At 41.6% G+C, this 13,282-nt stretch overlaps 1 protein-coding gene across 1 annotated transcript; it reads left to right on the top strand.

The window, feature by feature from the left end:
- Window positions 1-1,408: 1,408 nt before the first annotated feature.
- On the top strand, window positions 1,409-12,649 carry SDR42E2 (short chain dehydrogenase/reductase family 42E, member 2; the record flags this gene model as incomplete). Its single annotated transcript, XM_084270859.1, has 11 exons — window positions 1,409-1,750; window positions 2,284-2,379; window positions 3,158-3,215; window positions 3,639-3,757; window positions 4,697-4,772; window positions 6,179-6,261; window positions 8,768-8,905; window positions 10,241-10,306; window positions 10,982-11,045; window positions 11,695-11,768; window positions 12,401-12,649. The coding sequence occupies 11 exons, from the start codon at window positions 1,409-1,411 to the stop codon at window positions 12,647-12,649; spliced, it is 1,365 nt and encodes a 454-aa protein (XP_084126985.1).
- Window positions 12,650-13,282: the final 633 nt, after the last annotated feature.

Here is a 13,282-nt window from a genome sequence, read left to right as displayed (position 1 = left end):
GGGGCTATAGGACCCCAGGAGGGGCTGCGGGAGCCTGTGAGCCCAGTGGGACACCAGAGATACTGTGGGATGCGTGGGACCCTGGCAGTGCTGCGGGACCCCGAGCAGCCCGGCACAGCGGGAACCACGGCTCGGGGACCTGCGGGATGGGGGCGGCAGGGGCAACGCCGGCCGGGACGCGTCTCTGGCGGCGCGGCGGGATGTCCCGGTGCCGGTTCCCGCACCCCAAAGGCACCCGCCGAGCGGCGCCCAACGGCCCCGGCGGGGTGATGGGGGAGTGTGGGGGCCGCAACAGCCCCAACGGCCGCTCCCCGCCGCGGTACCGGTCGGGCCGGCTCCGGGGACGCAGCCCGCAGCACAGGGTGGGTGCCCTGGCCCCGCGTTCCCCTGGCAGAGGCCTGCCCGGGCAAATCTGCAAGTGAGACGCGGGAAGAGCTGCGGGAGCTCGGGTGACTTTTAATCTTTAATTGAGGCGCAGGGACGGGGCGGGGGTAGCCGAGGGGTAACGGAGGGGTAACTGCGTGGTACAGCCCCCAAATGCCCTGACCCTGACGGGCCTGTGGCCGGTGTGTGGATGGCAAGAACCTCCGCGCTTCAGAGACAAAGGATTTGTCTGTACCTTCTCCTTAGTGTGCTCCTCGGCAGGGATTATTCTGTTCTGGTTCCCCTGGAAAGGGGGGGTTGCTACCCTTGTTCTCTGATCCACCTGGTAAAGATAGAGAGTTCCTCCCTGAGGATCAGGCGTTCCTCTCTTCCCGTTGCTCTAGGCGCAGCTGTGCTCTGGTTGGTGCCATGCTGCCTGGCTCTGCCTGCTCGTTTCTGAAGCACAAATACTTAAATGCAATTTATTGGTCTTTAGAGCTTTCCTGACAGTTCAAGATGCCAAATTCAGGTCTGGCCCTGTATCATGTCTGACCCCTGAAGGCCATATCTGAGCTGCTGAGCCAACTGAGCCAGGACAAGGTGATGCATTTCACACAGGCAATGGCTTCTCTTCTGCTAATAAAGACTTCCAGTCTGTCCCACGGCTCTAATTCTGACCCATCTGTGGAAAGCATGTGAAGTCACATTCTCTGCACTAGGGATTTTAAAATTATACGGGTGTTTTGGGTTTTTTTTAGTTTTTCTTTTATTATTCTGGATACTATTTGCAACTAAATTTTAATTCCAAAACATGCAACCATTGTTGTGTGTTTCCAGGGTGCTGTCTTTACCATAATATATAGACATTTGAAATATTTGCAAAACGTGAAAAATTACCATTAATCAAAGTCTTAAACAGGAAAAATTTAGGTGGGTCTTTGAAAATGAACCCCTAAATCTGGAAATTCTGTAGCTCCTGTTTGCATTTGTCTTTCTTAGGTTGCATTAAAGTTGCACTTTGCTGCTGTGAATAGAGGTTGTTAACATGACACTCACTGGAACCGTCTGCATCCAGGAGCACTATGGAGCAACTGTCAACATGGAGGAGAAATTGTTACATGTGTCTGGTAATAGAAGAGAGTATTTCACTGAGAGAAAACTTACCCTGAGCGGGGTGGCAGCACCCTGGCACCAAACCTCTAACTCTGGGCTGCACGGAAATGCTGGGGCACAGGATGAAAACCAGATGAAAGCTGTGGTGACAGGAGGAGGAGGCTATTTTGGATACAAGCTGGGATGTGCTCTTGCCAATGCAGGAGCTTCAGTGGTTCTGTATGACATACACAAGCCTATCTGGGAAATTCCCAATGGAGCAGTGTGTATCCAGGTACGGTGAATTCTATTTTCACAAAAGTCACACTGAGTTCATTTGCCTTTTCCATGCTGCCTCACTGGCTCTCACAGAATTCAAGTGCCTAATGGCAAACAATCATACAGGTCAATCACCACCTTAGCTCTGTGAATATCCCACTGGTTTTCTGTCAGCTGATGTCAGTCTATATTTTTATACAAGGCCAACAGGGATACCTGTAGTGCATAGTGCAGCCTTGCCCGCTCCACCTCCTGGCTCTTCAGTACTCCTCAGGACACAGGCACTGCCTCTGTCTGTGCCTTAGTGTAGTCACCTGCAGAATGAACACAGGGGTGTTGTGAGGCTTCAACAATGGTTTTAAAGGCCTCTGGGTTCTCTGGAAGACAGTTGGATTATCAGTGAGTACTAGAAAGGGCCTGGTTTTAAGCCCAGGACATATGTAAGTACAATTATATACACGCAGACCCTTGATGTGAGCCCACTACATGAGAAGTGCTGACCCACTACATCAGATCCCAAGTCCAAACACCTTTTCTCATGTATTACAGGCGGATGTCAGGGATTATGATGCTGTGTTTGCAGCCTGTGAAGGTGCTGACTGTGTGTTTCATGTAGCCTCCTATGGAATGTCAGGAAGAGAGCAAGTGAGTCCAAAGAGTTTTGGGGTTTTTTCTGTGTTTCTGCCCACCCTGAGGATGAGAGATTCGATGCTGCAACACTGCGTGTCAGATTTTACCTCTTCAGATTATCCTGAGAGCCTGAATCCAGGCTGTTTTGGTTACCTGCTCTGTGCAAACAGCTTACAGTACTCTTTTCCTAGTTGTGAAACAATTCCCTCCCTGTTAGAGGTTCTACCAGCAGCCTTGGAGAGTGTTTGGGTGGGAGGAATAAAACCAGAACTAAATTATAAATTATTTCATGTAACTAAACTGTAACAGATGTATTTCAAGTCTTAATTGTTTGCAGTAAGGATGTACTTATAGGACTCTGAGCCACAAGTTTTATGATTAGTTACAAACACACCTTCTACTGAAGTTCCTTTTACTCAATTACCTCAGCTGGATAGAATAGCTCCTTCAGAGATGTTTGTAGTTGAACACTGCACACTTGGGACTGTAATTAGTCACTCAAGTGCTACTGAAACATGGGTATTTAACACATTGCTTCCAATAACTAGAAGTGTGTGTTCAGAGGCACTGCAGTTCTCTTTGCTTCAAGCAGACTGGTCTGTAAAAATACAAGAAAAATTCAGGCATAGTTTAAAAATGATGAACTGACTTCTAAGTCCAAAACCAGCAGTCTAAATGAGCTTTTTTTATAATCTAAACTCATTATCTTTATTTGGGGACATTTATAACAGCTCCCTAAGGAATTTTAAATGTATTCTTATAAAAACATTGCACAATTTCTTTATTTTCCTAGTTGCATAGAGAAGAAATTGAAACTGTGAACATTGATGGAACAAGATTCATCATTGATGGTAGGTATCTCACCTTGCCAGTGGGTGTTAGCACAGCATACCAACGTACTGTGCCACTAGGAAAAGCCACTTGGCCTTTTTGGCACATTTTTTTTGCCAAATACTTTACATTTTTGGCAGAAGATGAGGAAACATGTCACTGGGTCTTTTCATGCTCAGTTCTGTGGGGTGTGTATGACAGCCAGCAGAGGCATGGGGTGAGCTTACAGCATCCCAGTGAGGATGTGCCAAGTGACAAAACACTTGGCTCTAAGCAGATCTCTTCCCTTCAAGTCCACTTTGTGTTTTAAATTGCCCTGTCACTAAATTGAAGGATTAATCAGCTCTTTTAAGTTTTAATGGATTCTCAGGAAAAGCTCATACAGAATTTTACCATAATCTTTCATTTTCCACTAAATTAATTCACTTTATACATCGCTGCAGCCTGCAAACAAAGGAACATCACGAGACTGATATACACCAGTACAGTAAATGTGGTGTTTGGAGGGCTTCCTATTGAAGATGGTGATGAGGAAACTGTGCCATATTTTCCTATAGAAAAGGTATTTTGGATGTATTATATTTTCATGTTTTTCCTCTTTCTTTACCTTCTCGTTTCTCAAAAAGCCTGGAGTTTTCATGGCCCTTTTTCTGCCACGAAAGAAGAAAACTCTTTACACTCTTTATAGATGCCATTCACAACCTCAACACATTGGGTTTAGGTACATTGCTGTATATGTTTGTTTCCCACCAAGGTCTTGATTTTGGCAAATAACTCATACAGTGTCCTATTAGCATTACTGAAATTCCACCTGGACACAGGGATTGTGTTCTATGGCTGGGTACCCCTTACCCATTATTCATATGACTTGTTGGTTACTCCCTTATTGTAGATGCCATATATTCAATGCAGACAGAGCTGATATGGTCAAGCAGACTGTTTGTATTTTTTAATTGCATTTAATTAAAAAGGAGAAAGCCCTTCTGGGTGCTTTGCATACACAGTGGGCTTTTGTGTCTCTCCTTTCTCCATCAAGTACTTTACAGTGCTTCAAAAAAGTAGAGATGGATAGAGAAAATAACCAGTAATATTTTGAAAAATATATCAAATGATGTTTTCTCTGGGACAATGCTGCAAGAAAATAAACAGGATAATTCACACCAATCGTAATGTCTTCACAACTTGGCTTTTGACTTTTCCATTACCTGAAAAAGAAATCCAGATTACAAAGCAGTGATCAGTTACATTCTTGGCAGCATTCAATGCATACATATATTTATTGCTTCTCAAATGAGCTGAAATTAATTAACTGGATTTGCATAAACAAAAAAACTCGCTTACCTTACAATATGCACGTGTTTTATCCCAAACTAATACCCTAGAACGTCTGTATTTTGAGGTATTTGTTGCCATCTGGCAAGTAAAAACAAGTGGAGAAGAGATGTCCCTCTGCTTTGTCATTTCAAGAAGAGATAAAAATGTATTTGCTTTTTCTCTGTAGCATGTTGATCATTATTCCAGAACCAAATCAATTGCAGAACAAATGGTACTAGCAGCTAATGGAAGTCCACTAGCAGGTACTTTTGTCTTAGCATGAGTTTGTAGTGGAATTTACTACTCCTCTTCTTGTTCCTCACTAACATCCCGTGTCCTCTATCAGTTCTTCAGCAGACCAGACTTTCCAGCAATTAGGAACTCAAGTTATTGGCCTCTTTCACAAATGAAAAGATTTTAACTTTACAATATTTGTAATTGGTTTTGCTCCCACAGTGTCAATAAAAGGTGTTAGGATGGTAGCAGTGAGCTCACTATGTTAATTGAAAGGATGAAGATAGCTATAAATTAAACAAAACCAAGTGTTTAATGTCACCATATTATGCACCATAAGTAAAACATGAATGCTGATTAAATTGTTACACACCACCACCACCCCAGTTATATATTAAAATCTGAAGAAGCCACCTGATACCAGAGCCTGGAATTATTTATTAGTGCTTCCCAAAGTTTTCCACACTGAGGAAGCCAGGCACACACCTGAATACTTAAGCTCACCTGTGAGATACTGTAACTGCCAGTGCAAAACAAATTAATGTAAAGTGCAACACGACTCTGTGTGACCAAGTGACACCGAGCTAAATTTAGCTGCAGCCAACTTGCAGAAAAGACTCTCTTCACTTGATACTTGCACAGCTATAAAGAGAGATAGAGGCACTGATGGCTATTCCATCCCTATAGAATGATTTTGTTTAAGAAATAAAGATTTTTTTTTGACTTATTTCCTCTTTAGTCAGCAGCTCTTCACATCAAAGACCTCTTAGTTTTAGGACCAATACGCAGCTCTGCATTTGTCAGTGAAATTAGAACCAGTCACTGTTCCAAACGCCCTGTGCCACAGCAGGACTGTTTTGCATGTGGCTGAGCACTATTAAGAAAAGCTATTAGCAGATATCAAACCAAACCCTACTGGGGAAGTGATTGGATTTTTATGATGGTCCTTCCTTGGCCCCACCGAAGTTATCAAGAGCTTCTACAGCAGTTCTGGCTCAAGTGGTAATTAGCTGTGCCTGCTGCCTACAGCTCTGGCTTGTACTGCTGGTTAGTCTGTTTCCCAGCAGTAGTTTTGTGTGACATCAGTTGGTTTCATTCCACCTTCCTACCAATTCTTGCTCACTTCAGCGAACTCCTCACCACAGTTGGCACACTCACCCACTGCTCTAGCACAGAGACAAAGGACTGGTTAGGAAGAGGGTTTGGTGATTTCTAGGAATCTGACTACGCTGGCAGGACTTCTCTGAATCTTGTCTTGCTGTTTTTGCAGTTTGTGATTCTGCCAACTCCATATCCAGCTAATTTCACATTTTTAAGCTGGTGAAGTAATTTATTTCAGAGTAAGTTCTGCTGCCACAGTATTTGGTTCATACAAAGAAAGATAGACCATAGCCACGTGAAAGTTGGTTAAGAATGGTCTTGTCAATTCTTGTAGGAGGTGGAATACTCTATACGTGTGTCCTTCGCCCACCAGGAATCTATGGACCAGAGGAGCAAAGACACTTGCCAAGGCTAGCAGTATGTATTTTGATTTTCTTCATCAGCAGGATTTTCTATGAAATACAACAGCACTTGTGTTATAAAGTTGACGTACGGAAATAGACTCTATAACTCGAAAGTTATAAAGTAGGTATGTTTATTGCGCACAGATGCACGGGGGATCGCTCCACCACAGACGTGCACACCTAGAGTAACAAAACCGTCCCATATTTATACAATGAAACAATGAATATTCAATTAACGCCCATACATATTCGTTACCTAAACCTGCCTACTCTCGCTTCTTATGCTAATTAGCTTATCAGTCCTTTGCGATTGCGCAGTTTCTTCCAAAAATTGTGGGCAAGGGTCTTTGGTGGTCCTTGGGAGGAAGGCCCCGAGTCCTCCTCATGATGCACTTTTCACCTCTCGCCTGGAATGTGCTGATCTTGCAAGCTTGCAGTGTTCTTATCAGTCTGAACTAATTTATGGCCTTGTTAACTATCCGCTTTCCTCCAGTAACGAACACAATTCCCATCCTTTATCAGCCACCTGTTTTCTTTAATAAGGAGGTAACGGGATGGACATTATTCCATCTTAGAGTTCTCACTCTTTTATCTTCTCCTGAAGATAGTACAAGGCCTTCAGAAATAATCCCTTTGCTAAGGAAAAACAAAAAGACTCCCCTTCTTCTTCACAAGCCATTCCACATAATTATCTAGCTGAGCCAGAGTTGCTCTTCATAATTATACTACACACTACATATATAATCGTGATTCTATACCCTCAGATCAATTCCCCCCTTTCTATTACACTAAGTAAATTCTTTTACTTAAACAGCTTTCCTGAATGATATAAGGCATCGTACATAATAGTTATCCTTTTAGACATTCTCCAAAGCCATAGGTACAACATAATGGTTAATATTACTACAATCCCTAAGCTAATTAGTAGAACCACAATGGGGTGTATCATGACGTTAAAGATTCCTGTACCCTCAGATCAATTCCTATACTACACTACATATATATGATCGTGATTCTATACCCTCAGATCAAAGTGATTGAGCTTCTTATTGAGCAGCAATTTTAACAATTCGGTTACCTGTAAAGAATGTATGGTACATTCAAAAAGCCCCTTTTTTAAAAAAAAAAATACAAGCATTAAACTTTTTTTAAAATCCAGCATTATAACTTAATGCTTAGTATAAGACTCAGGCCAATCTTTGATATTTCAAATGCCTGTTTGCATGCCATGTGCACCAAATGGTGAAAAATATTAATGAAAAGAGATACAGCAAAATATCTGATTTCCAGTCTCAACTATTAACAACTTTCACTCCCAAGGAAAGAAGTTAAGTCAGAAGCATCTTTTGGTGCAATAGGTGACTAAAGGGCAGGTGTCGGAGAAGGAAGACGCGGTCACCATATGGTTCGTGTGCCCGTCTCAAACTTTATTCACACAAGCATGGCTTAAGTATGCTAGTTAATTAGCTCATTGCATATTGCAAAAGCCGAGCTCATCATTGGTCCAGCTGATAAGTTGCAGTTCTGCCTTTGCTTACATTCTGTTGCACATTAGCTTACATTCTGTTGCACATTGTTATGGTAAGCACATCCTTCTAAGACAACAGTAACTGGCTTCAGCTGGCCCCAAGGGCACACTGACTTTGAACCAACCTTTACCCCACTTATGCCATCTCGAGCAGGTCTGTGCAGCTGTGTCCCTTCTCTAATAGCCAGCTCTGCACCAGATCTCTCCACAGGCAGGTAGCTGAGGTGCTCATGTTTTACTCTTTTTCACTTGCTGTCTTTTAGATTGTGGGACTAGAACAGTGTTTAGAATACGATCCTTGTAGAATTATATGTATTTTAAAAGCATCAGGGCACCATAATGTTACACACAGCCTTGAGGAAAGAACAGAATCAAGCTAGCCACAGAATGTTGGTTTTGTGGCTGAATTGGGGAATTATCTGAAGTCAGACAAAATAGACCTTAGCATCTTATAAGTGAAATCATTTTTAAGAATGGCAAATGTCATTTCAGTTAAACCTGAGATATTTTTAGCCTCTGAGAAAATTTTAATCTATTTAAGATTTTAACCTTATTTATTAGGAGCCCATTTTAAGGCATTATGTATCTGTTACATTTTGCAGTTGCTAAAATGCACCTGTTAAGTGAAATATTTGACACCTAGCGTTACCTTCCATTTCTTCCCAGCCAAAGCTGTCTGTAAATTTGATCCAATTTTGGGAATATTTTTGGCCATTCTGTATCTTACCTTTCCATACAATTTACGTTCTGTACCTTATACTTATCCTTAGAACAGATTTGTATTCTTTGCAAATGTAGGATATATCCTGTTCAATACGTTCTTTACTCCTTCCTCATGCATGGCAATTTTAGAGCTCTCTGTATTTCTCTCAATTCTAATTAGTTAATTATTTTTTAAAAAGACAATCTACATTGAGCTGGATACAGAAGTGCACCATGCCTCATTTTAAAACCCCTTTCGCTTCGGTTTCACGTTTCTTTATGTCTACAGAAGAATATTGAGAGGGGGCTACTTAGCTTCAAGTTTGGGGATCCTTCTGCGACAATGAACTGGGTGCACGCAGAGAATCTCGTACAAGCTCAAATTCTAGCTGCTGAGGCTCTCACCCCTGAGAAGAACTACATAGCTGTAAGTAAGCAATGATGAAAGCACCACAGTTTTCATTTGAAAGTGGATCCTGCCACTGTATCCTGTACTAGAGTAACTCCTGTAGTCGCTGTAATTAAAGGTCGTGTTGGGTCCTGTAGCTTAGTTTTAGTTGACACATGTGCTATGAACAGTGGGGGACCTGGCAGCACGGGCTGTGCAGCGTGTTAAGGCTTGGAGTATTCAGATCTGTAAGAACTTCTCCATCTCTCCATTTTTTGTAATATAATATTTGCAAAGGAACGTTTGCTGTGTCGGAAGTGAAGCTGGAAGTTGTCCAGCTGATGAGTAAGCACTGATAACCCCAGCTGATAAACACCAGCAGACGCTGGGATGGGAAGGAGAATGGAAAATGTGAGCCGAGATGACAGTTTAAAAGGATAACAAAGGAAATAACAGTAACAATACTACAAGTGATGCACAGATGCAATTGCTCACCACGTGCAGAAGGAAAAAAGACCCCTGATGCCCAGTCTGTTTTGCAGCAACGCTTCCACCTCCCAGCTCACTTCCCCAGTGATATCTAGAGAGTGCCATTCTCCAGTAGGGAATATCCCTTTGGGCAGCCTGGCTCTGCTCTTTTGGCTGTGTTGCTTCTGTATCTGGCAGGGTGTGGGGAGCAGGAAGGTCCTTGCCTTAGTGTGAGCACTACATCTACCCAGCAACAACTAAAACTTCAGCGTGTTACCAACAGTATTCTCATCCAAAATCCAAACCACAGCACTATACCAGCTACTAGAAAGAAAAGTAACTTTACCCTAGCTGAAACCAGGAGAGAAGTTCAGGCAGATTTATCCCCTGTATATAGATCCAGACTCACGTCTGAACTTGGGTATCGAGTTTTTTCCACACCATGTGCCAATAAAAGCACCTTTCATTTAGGTTCATTAATTTCAAAATTCGTTGCAACTGTTTTCGTCCTCATGAGCACAGTTTGTCCACGAGGACAACTGTCCTTAAAAGTGTGTTACAAAGATTTTCAAAGCAGACATAACTACCTTATCTAAAATCCTAAAAGCAAAAGGTAAGGAGGTAACTCATGTCAGTATAGCTGTTTTGTACAGATACATCTGCAATAAATAATTTATAGTGGGGCATGTTAAGCTCATAAACCATTTGTCCACCAACCTCATTGCACACATTAGTGCGACTGCTTGAAACACATGGAGATAGCTTGCTGGCTTGTATATCCATCCATGCATATTTTATACTGATGGTTTATTTTTAATCTATTTATAAGACATGAGATAAAGAAAAAAGTCAACACATAAGCAGCATTACTTTTACTAACGCGTCTCTTCTCTTCCTCTTGAACAGAGTGGCCAGGTGTATTTCATTAATGATGGTGAAAAATTCAACCTCTTTGAATGGTTAACTCCACTTGTACGTACAGTATACCCTTTATCTGCAAAAGCATTGATTTCTTTGTATACAACTCCAGCTCTTGTGCACATGGTACATTTGGTCTGTTTGCTCTGGGTGTAAGAGTTCCGTTCTGAACTGGGTTTTCGTTCCTGCCTGGAGTTCAGTGTGATTAGCCCTGTAACCAAGCCTACCTAAATTACTACAGTAAAGCAACTCTCTTCTCTGAGACCAAAGGGCCATCTAAACCCATATCCCCTTCTGAGTTGTCTTTATCTTCATTTCTGGGATATGCATCTGTTAAGAGTGGCTATTTTGAGTGGACAAAAATGGAAATCCTAACTATAAACTGTAATACACATTCTTTTAAAAAGATTGCTTTACATTGTTAACGATGGGCTCTACACCATAAGTATGTCACAGTGTTAAATTAGGTCTCAGCACACCATGACATATAGACATTATAAACTTCTTTTCCTTAAGACTGCCACTTGAAAATGTCATAGTGTCTGCTTGTGACATTGAACTGGAATCCCCTGAAAAATGGAAACTCAAATAGTAACAGCAATGATGATTTCTTTTCTGTTTTATCAGTAAATACTTTTGTATTGAAATGCACAAATTTCTTCTGTGTTGGAACTTGAAAACTTGCTTGAGATTTCTGCATTTTTTCACTGTTTTTAAAATCTCTTTCAGTTTGAAAGATTAGGTTGCAGTAAGCCATGGCTACGTATTCCTACTTCCTTAGTTTATGCATCAGGTAAAAACATTTTATCAGCATTCCTCTTTCCTGTACACACTGCCCTCAGTCTTAATTGCAGAATAATGTGGGGTTTTTTTATTTGCCCACATTTTTCATTGTTCTCTATGAAAATAATATGCTGTGGGCTCATTTAGCGTGCAGCACTCAGAGTAAAGTTCAGCTCTATGCAGTGCACTGAAATCAGAATGATCTGTTATTTAAGTCCCACAGAACCAGGTTTTATGCAGTACTTAATAGATATGTAATTTTGTGAAGTTAATATAATATATAAATATAAAAATTTACATATAAAAATCTGTGACTTCATGGAATAGGCTGAAGAGTATCTGCTTTGCTGCGTGGGTACAGAACCCACCCCTGAGTATTTTGTTTCTACATCTTTTTTGAAGTCTCATGATCTCTTCCCTAATCTGTCACCAACCCTCCAAACTCTTTTCACACAAGTGGCCTAATTCAGGCTGCTGAACTACTAAGATTAAATTCAACCTCTTGTGAGCAAGTAGACTTGTTGACATTAGTAATGGTGCTCTGAGCTCTTAGGCGTGTGATTATCCCTTGATATCACACACAGTGTGAGACATGCCAAAATCATACCATTGTAGCAATGTACTATTCTCACCTCAAGTACAAATCTTCTGTTGTGCAGCCATGATAATGGAGTATCTCCATCTGATGCTGAAACCGTTTATTGAACTGTCCCCACTGCTGACCAGAAATGAGGTAAAGTCTCTGTAAACTACCCTTAATTCTCACAGGTTCCATCCATACATGTTAATGCTGAGGTACAATTTATGATTAAGTCAGCAGAAAGTAAAATCCACCAAGTACTACTTCAGCCTCCAGCTTTCAGGGCAAATGTATGCATCAGGTACATTTTGTGCAATTTATGATGCTTGTTACCATAATCTTTGCTAGGATTCTTAGCTTCTCAAGCTTCAGCTTGCAGTGTGGGAGAGGCTGCTTCAGCTCCTTCCTTACAAGGGCAAGTATCCTGTATGACTTTGGCTGGTAAGGTGGGCCCTCATTTCTAAAGATACTTAGGCACTTAAGAGATGGCTTTTATTTGTCTCCTCAGGTACATAAACAAGAGTGCAGAATATTTTTTGGGAATGTTTTCAAGACTAGAAGATTCTGCTTTGCAGCTGTTACATCTTGTTTGGGCTTTTGAGATTCTCATTTTGAGTGAACAATTAAAAAATAATGTGACATATGTCAGTAGGACACTGATATAATGGGGGGGGGAGTTAAAATTTATTTTACATTTTTTGTAACCGTGTCTTTGCTACTGTTTACAGGTTTTGTTCCAGTTTCCAATGTATTCATACCTTTGTGTGTTGACTCTCACCCCACAGGTACAGAACATTTCTATAAGTCACACCTTTCGAATAGACAAGGCGCGGAGCCAGCTAGGCTACAGCCCAGAGAAGTTTGCATTTGCTGATTCCGTGGACCATTACATTAAAACAAGGCCAGAAGCTCAGAATCATCACAGCTTCTTCAAAGTTTTCCTTTCTTTAATTGTTAGTTTAAGTTTGATCTTTCTTTCTTTAAGATTTGATGGACTTTCAGTTTTGCATTTTTTTAAAGAAACACAACACTGACTTGCAGGAAATGCAGGCACCCAGACACAGTACTGTGACCTGGATCATTCTTATCTCTTCAATAGTTACTGGCCCCAGTGCAATAAACAGTTATTTTTAGATTTTAAAACAAAATTGCAACGTGTCTGTAGCTGTACTTGAGAAAATAAAAGTAAACAATTATGGCTAAATTACTGAAACCCACTGGAGCCAAGATTGCTGCATTGATTTCACACCAAAACAACTTTCCAGATTGATTGCTCAAGTAAAGGAGAACCTGCAGAAAGAGCTACAGCCAGACTGCAAAGCTTCACTGGTGAAGAAAATGGCTAAAACGAGGAGAAAGATTAACCACAGCTGCTGCTGTGGCTCACTGCCTTGGGGAACCGGGGAGCAAGCAAGGGGGCAGGCAGAACAGATTACTGTAAATAACACGTACCAGCTGTACAGAGAGTTCACACTGTGTGAATTTCTTTTGTGAATTAGCTGTATCACTACATATGAGGGAAAATAAAAGCATACTTGAAACTTGGCTTCAGTCGGTCCCCTGCCCCTGCGCATGCTGTTTGAGAGATGCTCCCTGCCCTACGTCTGGGGCGCAGAACCATCTGTGACAGCACCCTGTGGCAGTTCCCAGGCCTATGGAATACATGC

This window comes from Gallinula chloropus, assembly GCF_964237585.1.
Source record: "Gallinula chloropus genome assembly, chromosome: 15".
In the NCBI taxonomy this organism is placed as follows: Eukaryota; Metazoa; Chordata; class Aves; order Gruiformes; family Rallidae; genus Gallinula; species Gallinula chloropus.
This window is presented reverse-complemented; position numbering and strand designations above follow the sequence as displayed.